The 15477-nt window shown below is 38.4% G+C and overlaps 1 protein-coding gene across 1 annotated transcript in view; it reads right to left on the bottom strand.

The window, feature by feature from the left end:
* Hltf (helicase like transcription factor) overlaps positions 1 to 15477 on the bottom strand; it is a 92318-nt gene that overhangs the window by 34723 nt on the left and 42118 nt on the right. The window contains 5 exon segments of the mRNA XM_036190170.1: positions 3998 to 4177; positions 5087 to 5102; positions 14313 to 14396; positions 14399 to 14444; positions 15455 to 15477. The exon segment at positions 15455 to 15477 is cut by the window's right edge and continues 121 nt beyond it. Coding sequence (XP_036046063.1) covers positions 3998 to 4177; positions 5087 to 5102; positions 14313 to 14396; positions 14399 to 14444; positions 15455 to 15477 — 349 coding nt within the window.

Here is a 15477-nt window from a genome sequence, read left to right as displayed (position 1 = left end):
ACCTCCTGTCAATTTGATGTACAAATATATCACTTTTAAACCATGATCTTTACTCTTTGTCTCCATATACTTATGGCTATCTCATAATGCAAAATGTATTCAGTACAACTTCAAAAGTCTTCATAATCTTAGTGAAGGGTCCAGAAATATAAAAATATAAAATTATAAGCTTAGGAGATAAAAACTGTTGTTAGATTGACTAACAACAACAAAGGACTAACCTTTAACTGGGCCCCTCTGTGTTTTACAGTGGGCAGCTCTGTCAACAATCTAAAAGTTACTTTTCTTTTACTAAAGATTGCCCTTTGCAGCCCTGGGATTAGATATTCTTCGATAACACGCTACTCACTATGGAAACCAAAGTTAACTTTTAATGAGTTCTACATGACAACCTGCCTTGCATTGTTTCATATTCCTCCCCATAGGAACCCAGCTATGTCAGGGGAAGTTGCAGGTTTGGACAAACATCAATTAACTGAGTCAAGAAGGGTTGCAGCGATATACAAATATTGTTTAGCTAAAACTCCCTAAAACCTTGTTAATGGAGAATTGCAAAAACCTAAAACAATTTGTCTCTAAAAGTTTAACTTCAAAATTATAAAAATTCCTTTATCTATGTGTCATGCTTACCTCCTACTATAAAAAGGGGCTCCAGTTGCCACAGCCTCAGAATTCCAATACTGGCTGTAGTCTCAGCTAACTGATAAGCTTTTGTGTCCCATGGTGTTTTATTTTTTAATTTTTTTATTTTTTATTTTTCTGGAATAGTTTGCTTCTAGTTTAATAGATTTCAGTGGTCTGTCCCCCATTATTGCAAGACCCTGGACTCAACATTAGCAGTTCTAACACTTTGGAATTTAAGTACATTTCCTCTTCTGAAACCCAAGCAATATCTTAACCATGAGCCTCTGTAGTATGAAAAGAAAACTTAGAGTTACATATTTCAAACATAATGGCACAGACTAAAGATTCTCATTACCAAGGGAGGAATGGTAGCTCAGCAAGGAAAAACTGGACCAGAGATCAAAACCCAGCAGGGCAAACACCAAATCCTGCATCTCCATGACAAGTACCTAGGGTTCGTGATGGAATCATTTGGGTTTCTAAGGGCTCAGATATCTTTGCCCCTTATTTCTGCCTGCTGCAGCACATATAGCCTCAACTTGGGCTGCCTCTATTCCCTGCTTTTCCTTGATAGATATCCCATTGTCCAGGTATCCAACATCCTGGGACTTCCATCATTGTAACTTGGGCCTTCACAGTGGTCTCTCAGGCCTCCTTGTGAAGAATCTAATCCTGCTACATGCTGTTTTTACCTCAGTGACTTTCTAATACCTTGGCACAACATTTCATTAGGCCTTCACTCTTGTATCATTCTTTGCTGGATCATTAGTACCTTGACAACACTGCCAAATTCTGTTGCCAGCATGAGAAGTAGTTTAGCCTCACTGCACTGGCCTCTGGGTGCCTCCAAGGACAACAGAGAAACACTTAACCTAGGTGTTCTCACTACCCCCAGTGGGGAATAATAGCTCAGTGACATTCTGAGTTCAGAACCTCTCTTTTCAACTGAATTTGACTTTCATTAAGGCAGAGTATTGGATAGGTGGAATCCTGCCCTCAGGGTACCTTTCCAGTTGTTCCAATGCAGACAAATAGGTTCCTCTATAATGGGGTTACATTGCTTTAATCCCATCTAATTATACATGCTTTACTCAGCATATGCCTTGCCTAAAACTTTTAAATTGCTTATGGCTTTTTACCTCACCAAATTACACAAGTCTAAATATTGTTCTGACCCATTTGTTGTTCTTGTTCACTGTAGACCTAGATAACAGCAGTGAACTATTCTATCCTATACTGTTCCTCAGCCAAATAAATTCATTACCTTTTAATTCCATTACCTTTTCAGGATATGAGGACAATGTTGCCAGATTCTTGGCCAGAATATAACACAAATAGCCTTTAGCCCAATGTGATGATTAATTTCAACTGTCAACTTGATAAAATCTAGAATCACTTAGGAATCAAGCCTCTGGGCACGCCTATGGGAGAGTATACAGATCAGTATAGGAGGGACAAGAGGAGAAGAGAATTCTGGGAAGTGGAAGGCTGGGTGGAGAGACACTGCCAGCTGCCGCCATGACAAGCAACACGTAAAGACACTGGTAAGCCACAAGCCATGGGGCAAAGTATAGGTTATTAGAAATGGGTTAATTTAAGATAGAAAAAGTAGATAACAAGAAGCCTGCCAAGGCCATACATTTTGTGAACAATGTAAGTTTCTGTGTGTTTACTTGGTTGGGTCTGAGCGTCTATGGGCCTGGCCGGTGAGAGAGCTTTGTCCTGACTGGGCCAGGCAGGAAAACTCTAACTACAGATCAGGTTAAGTGTGGGGAAGATAAGCTCAGTGTGGGTAGACACTGTTCCCTAGGCTGGGACCCTGAACAGTATTTAAAAAGAAAGAAAACAGAGTGCAAACATTTGTTACTCTGCTTCCTAGCTGTAGATACAATGTGACAAGTTGCCCAGAGTGCTGCCACTGACTTCCTCTGTAGCGGTGGTCAATAATCGCAAACTGTGAGCAAAGTAAATGTCCTTTCCCTTAAGTGGTGGTGTTACTACATTTTACTACTGCAACAGGGAGAAACAACAACAACACACCAAGTAACCAATATAGTGCTTGTTCCCCTCTGAAATTTCATGAACGTAGCCTCCCCTGTTCTCAGCCTTTGTTGTTTAAATTCCCACCAGAATGGCCAGCTCCTTACACTCTGCTTAGAGCGTTCCAGCGTTTCTAGCCTGAAGTTTCAAACTGTTTCACAGTTTTCACACAAATCCCAAAGGCTTACAAACCACTTGGTCAGGTTTATCAAAGCAACAATCTGACTGCTAGGCAGCAATTTTCAGTATTAACTTCTTTTCTTAATGCTTTGCCCAAATACTTGAGAAGAAACGAAGGAATGTAATCAGTGCACTGTGAGGCAAGGCTATCTACAGAGTAAGATGGTAAGAAGTTGAAGTAAAAAATTTGAATTTGCAACCATCTTTGAAAAAGTAAGGTTCTTTAGAGTAGTATGGTATTCTGTGTAGTATTACAAACATGGGTAATACATCAGCCTGACTTACAACAATATGTAGAAATCTAAGAATAGGAAATAATGACAAGTAAAAATAATTAGGAATTAGAAGGTAAATGAATAATTCTAGCAAAAGCATTAGCTTCTGTCCCACAGGGATCAGAATGAAACAAAGACAAAAGGAGACTGTAAACTGGGGACTCTTCATAACAGAGGCACTTTACTGAGGTAGAAACAAAGCAGATTTAATAAGAGAGATAAAGGAAAAAAAATGTAGACTTCAAGTTCCAAATCTTGGCAGTGCTAAGTGAAATTTCTTCTTAAACTATTTCAAGCAAAATTACTAAGTATCTAACATTCATATATACTGGGATACAAATAGATTAAAGTGAGTTTACATTTACAATAAAATGAAACAGGCAGTTAAAAAATATAAGTTTTATAGGGCATTAGGAATGCAGAGGGAAGGAATCAGGAAATACTAAAGCTGTTTTTATAGGCTAGTAAGGGAAGACTTCACTGAAAAGTTGATATATATATATAGATAAAAGTGTTCTTGTTAGATGTGGGTCAGGAGTATGTCAAGCAGAAAACAACTATAAAACCAAGTTGGGAGCATGCCCCTGCCCTGACACTCAGAAATGAAGTAAGCAAGTTCCTCTGACCACTGACCAAAATCAATATTGTAAATAAGCTCTAATTTTTTGTAAGCCCAAGAAATTACTTACATGATGAATTATACTTTTGTTTCATTCATCAACTATTTTTCAAAAAGAAAAATTTAAAGCATGAGCCACAGAAGAAAAGTAATTTTCAATATACTTCATACTAAACTGTCTAAAAACTGTAATTCATCTAGCAAGAGGCTAAGAAAGCAGAAAAACCCAAAAATTAAACATAGAATTCTGTTTCTATACCTTCCAATGGTAGCTTTGCCTTCATTTTTAACAGACTGATAAATCTTTCTCTCTTCTTCTGAAAGTGTAACATGCTCAATAAATACTTTCCTTTCTGGTAACTCCAAAACAGGATTCCCTTTAATTTTGCTTGTCTTTGTTCTTTAAAGTGTGATATTTTTAATTAAGGACTGTAAATGCCTAGTCAAAGTAAAACATGAAATTAGATACCTCTTTATTTCTAAATCAGTTGAGCAGAAAGAAAAAAAAGCAGGAATTCATTGATTTATAACTTTAGTAAATTAAATGGTTTTTAAAATCCTTTACTTAGGCTTCTATAGTCACAAGAATATTATATAAATAAAAATGATTACAAAAAAGCAATGAAATTGTGCCTCAACACAATACCAATCATCTTTCATTTTTTATTTTTATTTTGGAGCTGAGGATCAAACCCCGGGCCTTGTGCTCAAGTGCTCTATCATTGAGCTAAATTCCCACCCCTAATCATCTTTTATTATGTACTTACTTTTCCAAAGCTTTTCTGGCTTTGTTGTCATCATTGACACTTTCCTTCCTTAACTACTTTCTTATCAATTATAGCATTCAATACACAATATGTGCATTCTTACTAAGCAGCTATTAAGTTAAGGTACTTTATTAAATAGAGTGCAGAAAGGAGTAAGATCCTATCTTCTGTACTCCACAGTAATCCTCTTCTTAGGTTAAAAAAAATCCCATCTAACATATTATGAAAAGCTATGAAAATCAAACCAACTTTTTATGTTACTTAACTGAAAAATAAAAACATAATAATAATAATAATAATAAAATGCACAATTTTTAACTTAGACTAAGTACAGCGTAAACAGGAATAGTGTGATCAATTTTGACAGCTATCATAATGGTTTAAATTTTCAATCATTTTCACTTTACCTCTCAGTCAGAAATACATTTGGCTGTGTCTACCCATAACAAATAAATATTCAATACCTATACATCATATATCTTCACTTGGAGAATGTATTCTGGTATTTTCCATATTCTCTATTACATCTGTTTCTTCTTCCATGCTGACTGCCACCTTTATGATTCTATATAATGTCTCACCATTGAGTCCCAAATCCTGTTTAGACAATTACTGCTTAGAAAGACAGCAGTCAAGTATGTGGCAAAATACCCATCAATGTTTTCATTCCTTTCTTACCTTTTTAGCAATACCCACCCAAATCAACCATATGTAATGTTCATTAAAACTTGAGATCACTGTACACTGTGCACTATATACCACACCAAATGCCTCTATAAAAGAACTGTAAGTTATCAAAATATAATGCATACAGATGTAATCTAAATGGTCTTATTAAATAAGAAACACAGAGCCAAATAAAGAGCTAAAAGCCCAGAGATCAGTAGCCAAGAGCTAAGACCACCTTATCTGCCATCCTTCACCAGAGAGAGAGAGACCTTCTTCCTGTGTCCTGTCTTTTTATTGCCTTTCTGTTCTGCCTTCTCATTGGTTCTAAACCCAACCACATGACTTCCTCATCACTGCCTGTCTATACAGAGCTCCAGATCTCTATGGTTCCTACAGAGATTAAAGGTTCGGGTCACACTTGGCTATGTCCTGGAACACACAGAGACTCTGCCTGCCACGTGATTGGATTAAGGGCATGTGCCACCACTGCCAGATTTCTGCTAAATGACTTGCTCTTAGCTCTGATCCCCAGGCAATTTTATTTATTTATTAACATACTAATAAAGTCACATTTCAGCAAGATAAAATATCACCATAAATCCATAGTGAATCATCGAAGGATATAGTTTTTCCTATCATTGTTGAACCCGTTTGTGATAGCTTTGGGGTAACAGCCACACACTATGACCATAAAGCTCTGCCTTTCCTTTCAGATTTACTAAAATAGGGGAAAAGTGCATGAACAGAAATCTTTATCCCAAGACACAAGTTACTATGTTTTTTTTGTCTTGTTTTTTGTTTTTTTTTTCCTTTATTATATATTATGTGTTTTAAATTTTATACATCAGCCATGGGTTCCCCTGTCCTCCCCCCTCCCGCCCCCACCTTCCGCCCAGCCCCTCCCCTCCATTCCCATGTCCTCCAGGACCAAGGCACCCCTGGGGATTCATTTAAACCTGGTGGATTCAGTACAGGCAGGTCCTGTCACCTCCTTCCAGACTGAGCAAAGTGTCCCTGTGTAAGCCCAAGGTTTCAGACAGCCAGCTCATGCACTAAGGACAGATCCTGGGTTCCTCCCAAGCAGATCAAGCTATTCAATTGTCTCACTTATCCATCTGGGGGCTCCACAGCCTTAGGTTCATAATTCATGTGCTTTCATTCGTTTGGCTATTTGTCCCTGTGCTTTTTGCAATCTTGGATTCAACAATTCACACTCTTGCAGACCCTCCTCTTTCTCGACAGTTGGACACCTGGAGCTCCACCTGGGGCCTGGCTGAGGATCTCTGCATGCACTTCCTCCAGTTATTGGATGAGAGTTCCAGCATGACAGTTAGGGTGTTTAGCCATCTGATCACCGGACTAGGTCAGATCAGGCTTTCTCTTGACCATTGCCAGCAGTCTATAGAGGATGTATCATTGTGGATTTTTGGGACCTGGCCAGAACTCTGCCTATTCCTGTTCTCATGTGGTCTTCATTTATCATGGTCTGTTATTCCTCATTCTCCCTTTCTGTTCTTGATCCAGCTGGGATCTCCTGCTCCCCTAAACTTTCTTTCCCTCAAATCTTGCCCTTCATTACTTCCACTGTTGTCCAGGTTGTTCATGTAGATCTCATCCATTTCTCTGTCATTGGGTGATCCTTGGGTCTTTCCTAGGGTCCCATTTTCTAGGTAGTCTCCCTGGAGTTGTGTAGCAGTCTAGTCATCTTTGTTTTACATCTATCTAGTATCCTCCTATGAGTGAGTACCTACCATGTTTGTCCTTCAGAGTCTGGGTTACCTCACTCAGGATGATTTTTTCTAGATCTATCCATTTGCCTGCAAACCTCATGATGTCATTGTTTTTCTCTGCTGAGTAGTACTCCATTGTGTATATGTACCATATTTTCTTTATCCATTCTTCAGTTGAAGGGCATCTAGGTTGTTTCCAGGTTCTGGCTATTACAAACAAAGCTGATACGAACATAGTTGAGCAAATGCCCTTGTGGTATGATTGAGCATTCCTTGGGTATATGCCCAAGAGTGCTATAGCTGGATCTTGGGGGAGATGGATTCCCAATTTTCTAAGGAAGCGCCATATTGGTTTCTAAAGTGGCTGTACAAGCTTGCATTCCCACCAGCAGTGGAAGAGAGTTCCCCTTGCTCCACATCCTCTCCAGCATAAGCTGTCTTCTGTGCTTTTGATCTTAGCCATTCTGACAGGTGTAAGGTGGTATCTCAGAGTCATTTTGATTTGCATTTCCCAGATAATTAGGGATGTTGAGCAATTCCTTAAATGTCTTTTGGCCATTTGAACTTCCTCTGTGGAGAATTCTGTTTAGTTCTATAGCCCATTTCTTAATTGGACTGTTGGGTATTTTGATGTCTAATTTCTTGAGTTCTTTATGTATTCTGGATATCAGCCCTCTGTCAGATGTGGGGTTGGTGAAGACCTTTTCCCATTCTGTAGGCTGTCACTTTGTCTTGTTGACCATGTCATTTGCTCTACAAAAGCTTCTCAGTTTCAACAGGTCCCATTGATTGATTGTTTCTCTCAGTGTCTGTACTACTGGTATTATATTTAGAAAATGATCTCTGGTGTCAATGCGTTCAAGAGTACTTCCTACTTTCTCTACTGTCGGGTTCAGAGTAGCTGGATTTATGTTGAGGTCTTTGATCCACTTGGATTTAAGTTTTGTGCAGGGTGACAGATATGGACCTATTTGCAGCCTTCTACACATTGACATCCAGTTATGCCAGCACCATTTGTTGAAGATGCTTTCTTTTTTCCATTGTACAGTTTTGGCTTCTTTGTCAAAAATTGTAAGTTCATAGGTGTGTGGGTTAATATCAAGGTCTTCAATTCGATTCCATTCATCCACATGTTGGTTTTTATGCCAGTACCAAGCTGTTTTTATTACAGTAGCTCTATAGTAGAGCTTGAGGTCTGGGATTGTGATGCCTCCAGAGGTTGTTTTATTGTACAGGATTCTTTTGGCTATCCTGGGTTTTTTGTTTTTCCATATGAAGTTGAGTATTATTCTTTCCAGGTCTGTGAAGAATTGTGTTGGTAATTTGTTGGGGATTGTGTTGAATCTGTAGATTGCTTTTGGTAAGATCGACATTTTTACTATGTTAATCCTGCCTATCCATGAGCATGGGAGATCTTTCCATTTTCTGACACCTTTTTCAATTTCTTTTTTCAGGGACTTAAAGTTCTTTTCATATAGGTCCTTCACATGCTTAGTTAGAGTAACCCCAAGGTATTTTATATCATTTGTGGCTATTGTAAAGGGTGATGTATCTCTGATTTCCTTCTCAGCCTGTTTGTCTACTATATATAGGAGGGCTACTGATTTTTTTGAGTTGATCTTGTATCCTGAAATGTTGATGAAGGTTTTTATTAGCTGTATCAGTTCCTTGGTTGAATTTTTGGGGTCACTCATGTATACTAACATGTCATCTGCAAATAGGGAAAGCTTCACTTCTTCCTTTCAAAATGACTCTGAGATACCACCTTACACCTGTCAGAATAGCTAAGATCAAAAGCACAGAAGACAGCTTATGCTGGAGAGGATGTGGAGCAAGGGGAACTCTCTTCCACTGCTGGTGGGAATGCAAGCTTGTACAGCCACTTTGGAAACCAATATGGCGCTTCCTTAGAAAATTGGGAATCCATCTCCCCCAAGATCCAGCTATAGCACTCTTGGGCATATACCCAAGGAATGCTCAATCATACCACAAGGGCATTTGCTCAACTATGTTCGTATCAGCTTTGTTTGTAATAGCCAGAACCTGGAAACAACCTAGATGCCCTTCAACTGAAGAATGGATAAAGAAAATATGGTACATATACACAATGGAGTACTACTCAGCAGAGAAAAACAATGACATCATGAGGTTTGCAGGCAAATGGATAGATCTAGAAAAAATCATCCTGAGTGAGGTAACCCAGACTCTGAAGGACAAACATGGTAGGTACTCACTCATAGGAGGATACTAGATAGATGTAAAACAAAGATGACTAGACTGCTACACAACTCCAGGGAGACTACCTAGAAAATGGGACCCTAGGAAAGACCCAAGGATCACCCAATGACAGAGAAATGGATGAGATCTACATGAACAACCTGGACAACAGTGGAAGTAATGAAGGGCAAGATTTGAGGGAAAGAAAGTTTAGGGGAGCAGGAGATCCCAGCTGGATCAAGAACAGAAAGGGAGAATGAGGAATAACAGACCATGATAAATGAAGACCACATGAGAACAGGAATAGGCAGAGTTCTGGCCAGGTCCCAAAAATCCACAATGATACATCCTCTATAGACTGCTGGCAATGGTCAAGAGAAAGCCTGATCTGACCTAGTCCGGTGATCAGATGGCTAAACACCCTAACTGTCATGCTGGAACTCTCATCCAATAACTGGAGGAAGTGCATGCAGAGATCCTCAGCCAGGCCCCAGGTGGAGCTCCAGGTGTCCAACTGTCGAGAAAGAGGAGGGTCTGCAAGAGTGTGAATTGTTGAATCCAAGATTGCAAAAAGCACAGGGACAAATAGCCAAACGAATGAAAGCACATGAATTATGAACCTAAGGCTGTGGAGCCCCCAGATGGATAAGTGAGACAATTGAATAGCTTGATCTGCTTGGGAGGAACCCAGGATCTGTCCTTAGTGCATGAGCTGGCTGTCTGAAACCTTGGGCTTACACAGGGACACTTTGCTCAGTCTGGAAGGAGGTGACAGGACCTGCCTGTACTGAATCCACCAGGTTTAAATGAATCCCCAGGGGTGCCTTGGTCCTGGAGGACATGGGAATGGAGGGGAGGGGCTGGGCGGAAGGTGGGGGCGGGAGGGGGGAGGACAGGGGAACCCATGGCTGATGTATAAAATTTAAAACACATAATATATAATAAAGGAAAAAAAAAACAAAAAACAAGACAAAAAAACATAGTAACTTGTGTCTTGGGATAAAGATTTCTGTTCATGCACTTTTCCCCTATTTTAGTAAATCTGAAAGGAAAGGCAGAGCTTTATGGTCATAGTGTGTGGCTGTTACCCCAAAGCTATCACAAACGGGTTCAACAATGATAGGAAAAACTATATCCTTCGATGATTCACTATGGATTTATGGTGATATTTTATCTTGCTGAAATGTGACTTTATTAGTATGTTAATAAATAAATAAAATTGCCTGGGGATCAGAGCTAAGAGCAAGTCATTTAGCAGAAATCTGGCAGTGGTGGCACATGCCCTTAATCCAATCACGTGGCAGGCAGAGTCTCTGTGTGTTCCAGGACATAGCCAAGTGTGACCCGAACCTTTAATCTCTGTAGGAACCATAGAGATCTGGAGCTCTGTATAGACAGGCAGTGATGAGGAAGTCATGTGGTTGGGTTTAGAACCAATGAGAAGGCAGAACAGAAAGGCAATAAAAAGACAGGACACAGGAAGAAGGTCTCTCTCTCTCTGGTGAAGGATGGCAGATAAGGTGGTCTTAGCTCTTGGCTACTGATCTCTGGGCTTTTAGCTCTTTATTTGGCTCTGTGTTTCTTATTTAATAAGACCATTTAGATTACATCTGTATGCATTATATTTTGATAACTTACAGTTCTTTTATAGAGGCATTTGGTGTGGTATATAGTGCACAGTGTACAGTGATCTCAAGTTTTAATGAACATTACATATGGTTGATTTGGGTGGGTATTGCTAAAAAGGTAAGAAAGGAATGAAAACATTGATGGGTATTTTGCCACATACTTGACTGCTGTCTTTCTAAGCAGTAATTGTCTAAACAGGATTTGGGACTCAATGGTGAGACATTATATAGAATCATAAAGGTGGCAGTCAGCATGGAAGAAGAAACAGATGTAATAGAGAATATGGAAAATACCAGAATACATTCTCCAAGTGAAGATATATGATGTATAGGTATTGAATATTTATTTGTTATGGGTAGACACAGCCAAATGTATTTCTGACTGAGAGGTAAAGTACTTCAAGTACTATATTGAATAAGTAGGGGGAGAGGGGACAGCCTTGCCTTGTTCCTGATTTTAGTGGTATTGCTTTGAATTTCTCTCCATTTAATTTGATTTTGGCTGTTGCCTTGCTGTAGATTGCCTTTATTACGTTTAGGTATGTTCCTGTATTCCTGATCACTCTAAGACCTTTATCATGAAAGGGTGTTGGATTTTGTCAAATGCCTTTTCTGCATCTAGTGAGATGATCATGTGGTTTTTTTCTTTGAGTTTGTTTATATGGTGTATTACATTGATGGACTTTCGTATGTAGAACCACCCTTGCATCACTGGGATGAAGCATACTTGATCATGGTGGATAATTGTTTGGATGTGTTCTTGGAGTCTGTTTGCCAGAATTTTATTGAGTATTTTTGCGTCAATGTTCATGAGGGAGATCGGTCTGTAGTTCTCTTTCTTTGTTGCATCTTTGTTTGGTTTAGGAACCAGGGTAATTGTAGCCTCATAGAAGGAGTTTGGTAATATACCTTCTGCTTCTATTGTGTGGAACAATTTAAAGAGTATTGGTAATAAGTCTTCTTTGAAGATCTGGTAGAATTCTGCAGTGAAACCATCAGGTCCAGGGCTTTTTTTTTTTTGGATGGGAGACTTTTAATGACTGATTCTATTTCCTTAGGGGTTATTGGACTATTTAAATGGTTTATCTGGTCTTGATTTAACTTAGGTATGTGGTACCTATCCAGAAAATTATCCATTTCTTTTAGATTTTCCAGTTTTGTGGAGTAGAGGTTTTTGAAGTATGACCTGAGGATTCTCTGGATTTCCTCATTGTCTGTTGTTATGTCCCCCTTTTCATTTCTGATTTTGTTAATTTGGATGCTCTCTCTGTGTCTTTTGTTTAGTTTGGATAAGGGCTTGTCTAACTTGTTGATCTTCTCAAAGAACCAACTCTTTGTTTCATTAATCCTTTGTATTGTTCTCTTTATTTCTATTTTATTGATTTCAGCTCTCAATTTGATAATTTCCTAGCATCTGTTCCTCCTGGGATACTTTGCTTCTTCCTGTTCAAGGGCTTTCAGGTGTGCTGTCAAGTCACTAGTGTGAGATTTCTCCAGCTTCTTTATGTGGGCATTCAGTGCTTTGAATTTCCCTCTTAGCACTGCTTTCATAGTGTTCCATAAGTTTGGGTATGTGGTGTATTCATTTTCATTGATCTCTAGGAAGTCTTTAAATTCTTTATTTCTTCCTTAACCCATTGATTCAGTTGAGCATTATTCAGTTTCCATGAAATTGTAGGATTTCTGTAGTTTTTTCTGTTGTTGAAATCTAACTCTAAACCATGTGGTCCGATAGAACACAGGAGGTTATTCTAATTGTTTTGTATCTGTTGAGATTTGCTTTGTGGCCAAGTATGTGGTCAATTTTAGAGAAGGTTCCATGGGGTGCTGAGAAGAAGGTATATTCTTTTTGTTTGGGTGGAATGTTCTGTAGATATCGATTAAATCCATTTGAGTCATAACATCAGTTAAGTCCATTAAGTCCATCTGTTAAGTTTCAATTTGGCCGATCTGTCCAGATGTGAAAGTGGGGTGTTGTAGCCTCCCACCATTAATGTGTGGGGTTTTATATGTGATTTAAGCTTTAGTATTGTGTCTTTTACATATGTGGGTGCCCTTGTGTTTGGGGCATAAATGTTCAGAATTGAGACTTCATCTTGGTGGATCTTTCCTGTGATGAGTATGTAATGTCCTTCATCATCTCCTTTGATTGATTTTAGTTTGAAGTCTATTTTGCTGGATATTAGGATGGCTACACCAGCTTGCTTCTTAAGACCATTTGATTGGAAAGTCTTTTCCCAGCCTTTTATTCTTAGGAGGTGTCTGTCTTTGAATTTGAGGTGTGTTTCTTGTATGCAGCAGAAAGATGGGTCCTGTTTTCATGCCTTTGTTTGGAAAGCACACATCTTTAATTCAAGGAAGTAATATGGCAGGGCAGAGTAAAGGTATAAAATGGTATGGAAACAGGAACTTAACTTGTGGCTGGCTGTTCTGCTTCTCTGATCTTTCAGCTTTCACCCTGATATCTGGCTCTGAGTTTTTAATTAAAAGACAATCTAAGATTCAAACAACATTGACCATCAGTAGTATCAGAAAAATCTGATACATTTAAGCAACATATATCAAGAAATTGTTGACAACTAAGGTTATGCTTGAGCAGCAGCAAATAATCTCTAGTAGCTCTATTTTGTAAAATTATGGTAGTGAACTTTTGGATACTTTGGATGTTGATTTTGTACCCAGAAATTTTGCATTTGAATTCATTCAAATGCTCAGAAACCATATAAATGCAGACACTGTAGCATGCATCTATAATCTCAGGGATCCTACAACAAGGTGTGAGGCAGAGACAGGAGAATTCATGGAAGCTCACAGACCAGTTAACCTGTAATAGACCCTATCTCAAGCAAAGAGAAAGGTGAAGACTAACAACCAAGGTTGTCACCAAATCGACATGTTCTCTAATCTACACACACACACACACACACACACACACACACACACACACAGGTAATTTAAAAAAAAAAATATGAAATTGACCTCTTAAAGATTGAAAGAAAATAGTGGTTACCAGAGGCCGAGAAGAACAGTGGCGGAGAAAGAAGAGGAAAGGTTGTTCACTGGTTATTAAGGTATAGCATGGCTGGAAATAAGTTCTGCTGTTTTACTGCACAATAGTAGGATCATGATTATAAATGAGGACATAAATGTAATTACCCTACTTTGAATATGATACCATGAGCTCTCATTCCACATTAAGGCTCATGAACATAAATAATATTTAGGCATCAATTCAAAAACCTAATTAAAAAAAAATAGGGGCTGCAAGACAGCTCAGCAGATAAAGTTTTTGCCACACAACTACGATGGGGCAGGAGTTGGATCCACAGAATCCACTTAAATTCTAGGTGTGTATTGCAGCCTGCCTGTAATCTCAGTGCTTGGAATGAAGAGAGGATTCCCAAAGCTAGCTGGATACTGTGAGCTCTGGGATGCCTGACACTTACAAGCTTCCACAGGAATGCACACTTATTTGGATGCGTACCTGCACACATATACATGCCCACATACATGTGAACACTAAAACACACAAAATTTTAAAAAATCCTGAAAGCTAAAATTACCTGTCGATACCCATCTTCTTTCTACCTCTAAGTCAAGTATAGCTTTTGTCTGCTGAGCATTTGGATTTTGTATGGCATGTCCAGGATCACTCTTAGCCATTTTATGCTATGTAATAGACTGTCATCTTTATTCTGAAATAGAGATTTAATATGAATTTAAAAAGCACAGTAAAATAACACAGTACTTAAATGTTTGTTAAATAATAGTAGTTCTGATCTCTCTACCAACGCTTACTAGGTACCTGGCATTGTTAAGTACTCCAAAGACAATTAGTGAACACGCACAAGCCTAGAATATTACCTCTGTTTTACAGCTAAGAACACCAAGGAACAAGATACTAAATATGTTGCTCTAAGTACCACTAAGAAGCAGCTAACTCCTGCTCCAAGCTAAGAGTCATGCATAATACACAGAACCATTTTACACACAATGAAACAGTGACAGAAAAGCCATCCCTTGTAAGACATTTTTCAGTGTAACAACATTGCTTTCTTTTATAGAAATGGTAATGTTCTTTTAACACTGAGATTTTAACTATATAGTATTTCCAAAATAACTGGAATTATTAAGGAAAATAACAGGCTCATGAAAAGTTGAGAACTTAATTTAATGACTACTATAAACAAAGTTTATTTTCAAACTGTAACACTCATCATTAAAAAAAAAAAACAATTTTTCAGAATACCAAAAAGAAAGTTGTATATAAATTATGATAAACACTAGATATAATGCAAATTTAAAATTTTAACCTTAAATATTCTAAATGACAAACATTTTCAAGAGGGTGCAAAGCTCTTCTTTGCAACATGTTATCTTACAGACATTTTTAAGCATTTTCAAAGAAAGAAAGGGAAGAGCATATACTATGAATTTTTGAATAATTTAGAAACATGAAGGAGAGTAAACAACCTTAAAAAAATCTCTAGGTAGGGCTGAAAAGATGGTTTAGTGGTTAGGAATATTTGCAGCTCTTGCAGAAGACCCCAATTCTGTTCCCAGCATCCACATCAAATGATGAAGAAAGACCTGTAACTCCCCAGCTACAGGGGCCTCCAAAGTCACTAGCACTCATTATCACACAAACACACACAGTTTTTAAAAAATAAATATTTTTAAAGGCTTTAGGTATTTGCATACTTACTCCATAATCATGAGTTAAAATAT

This window comes from Onychomys torridus, chromosome 6 (genome assembly GCF_903995425.1).
Source record: "Onychomys torridus chromosome 6, mOncTor1.1, whole genome shotgun sequence".
Lineage (NCBI taxonomy): Eukaryota > Metazoa > Chordata > Mammalia > Rodentia > Cricetidae > Onychomys > Onychomys torridus.
Note: the sequence above shows the minus strand (reverse complement) of the source record. Positions and strands in the feature narration are given on the sequence as shown.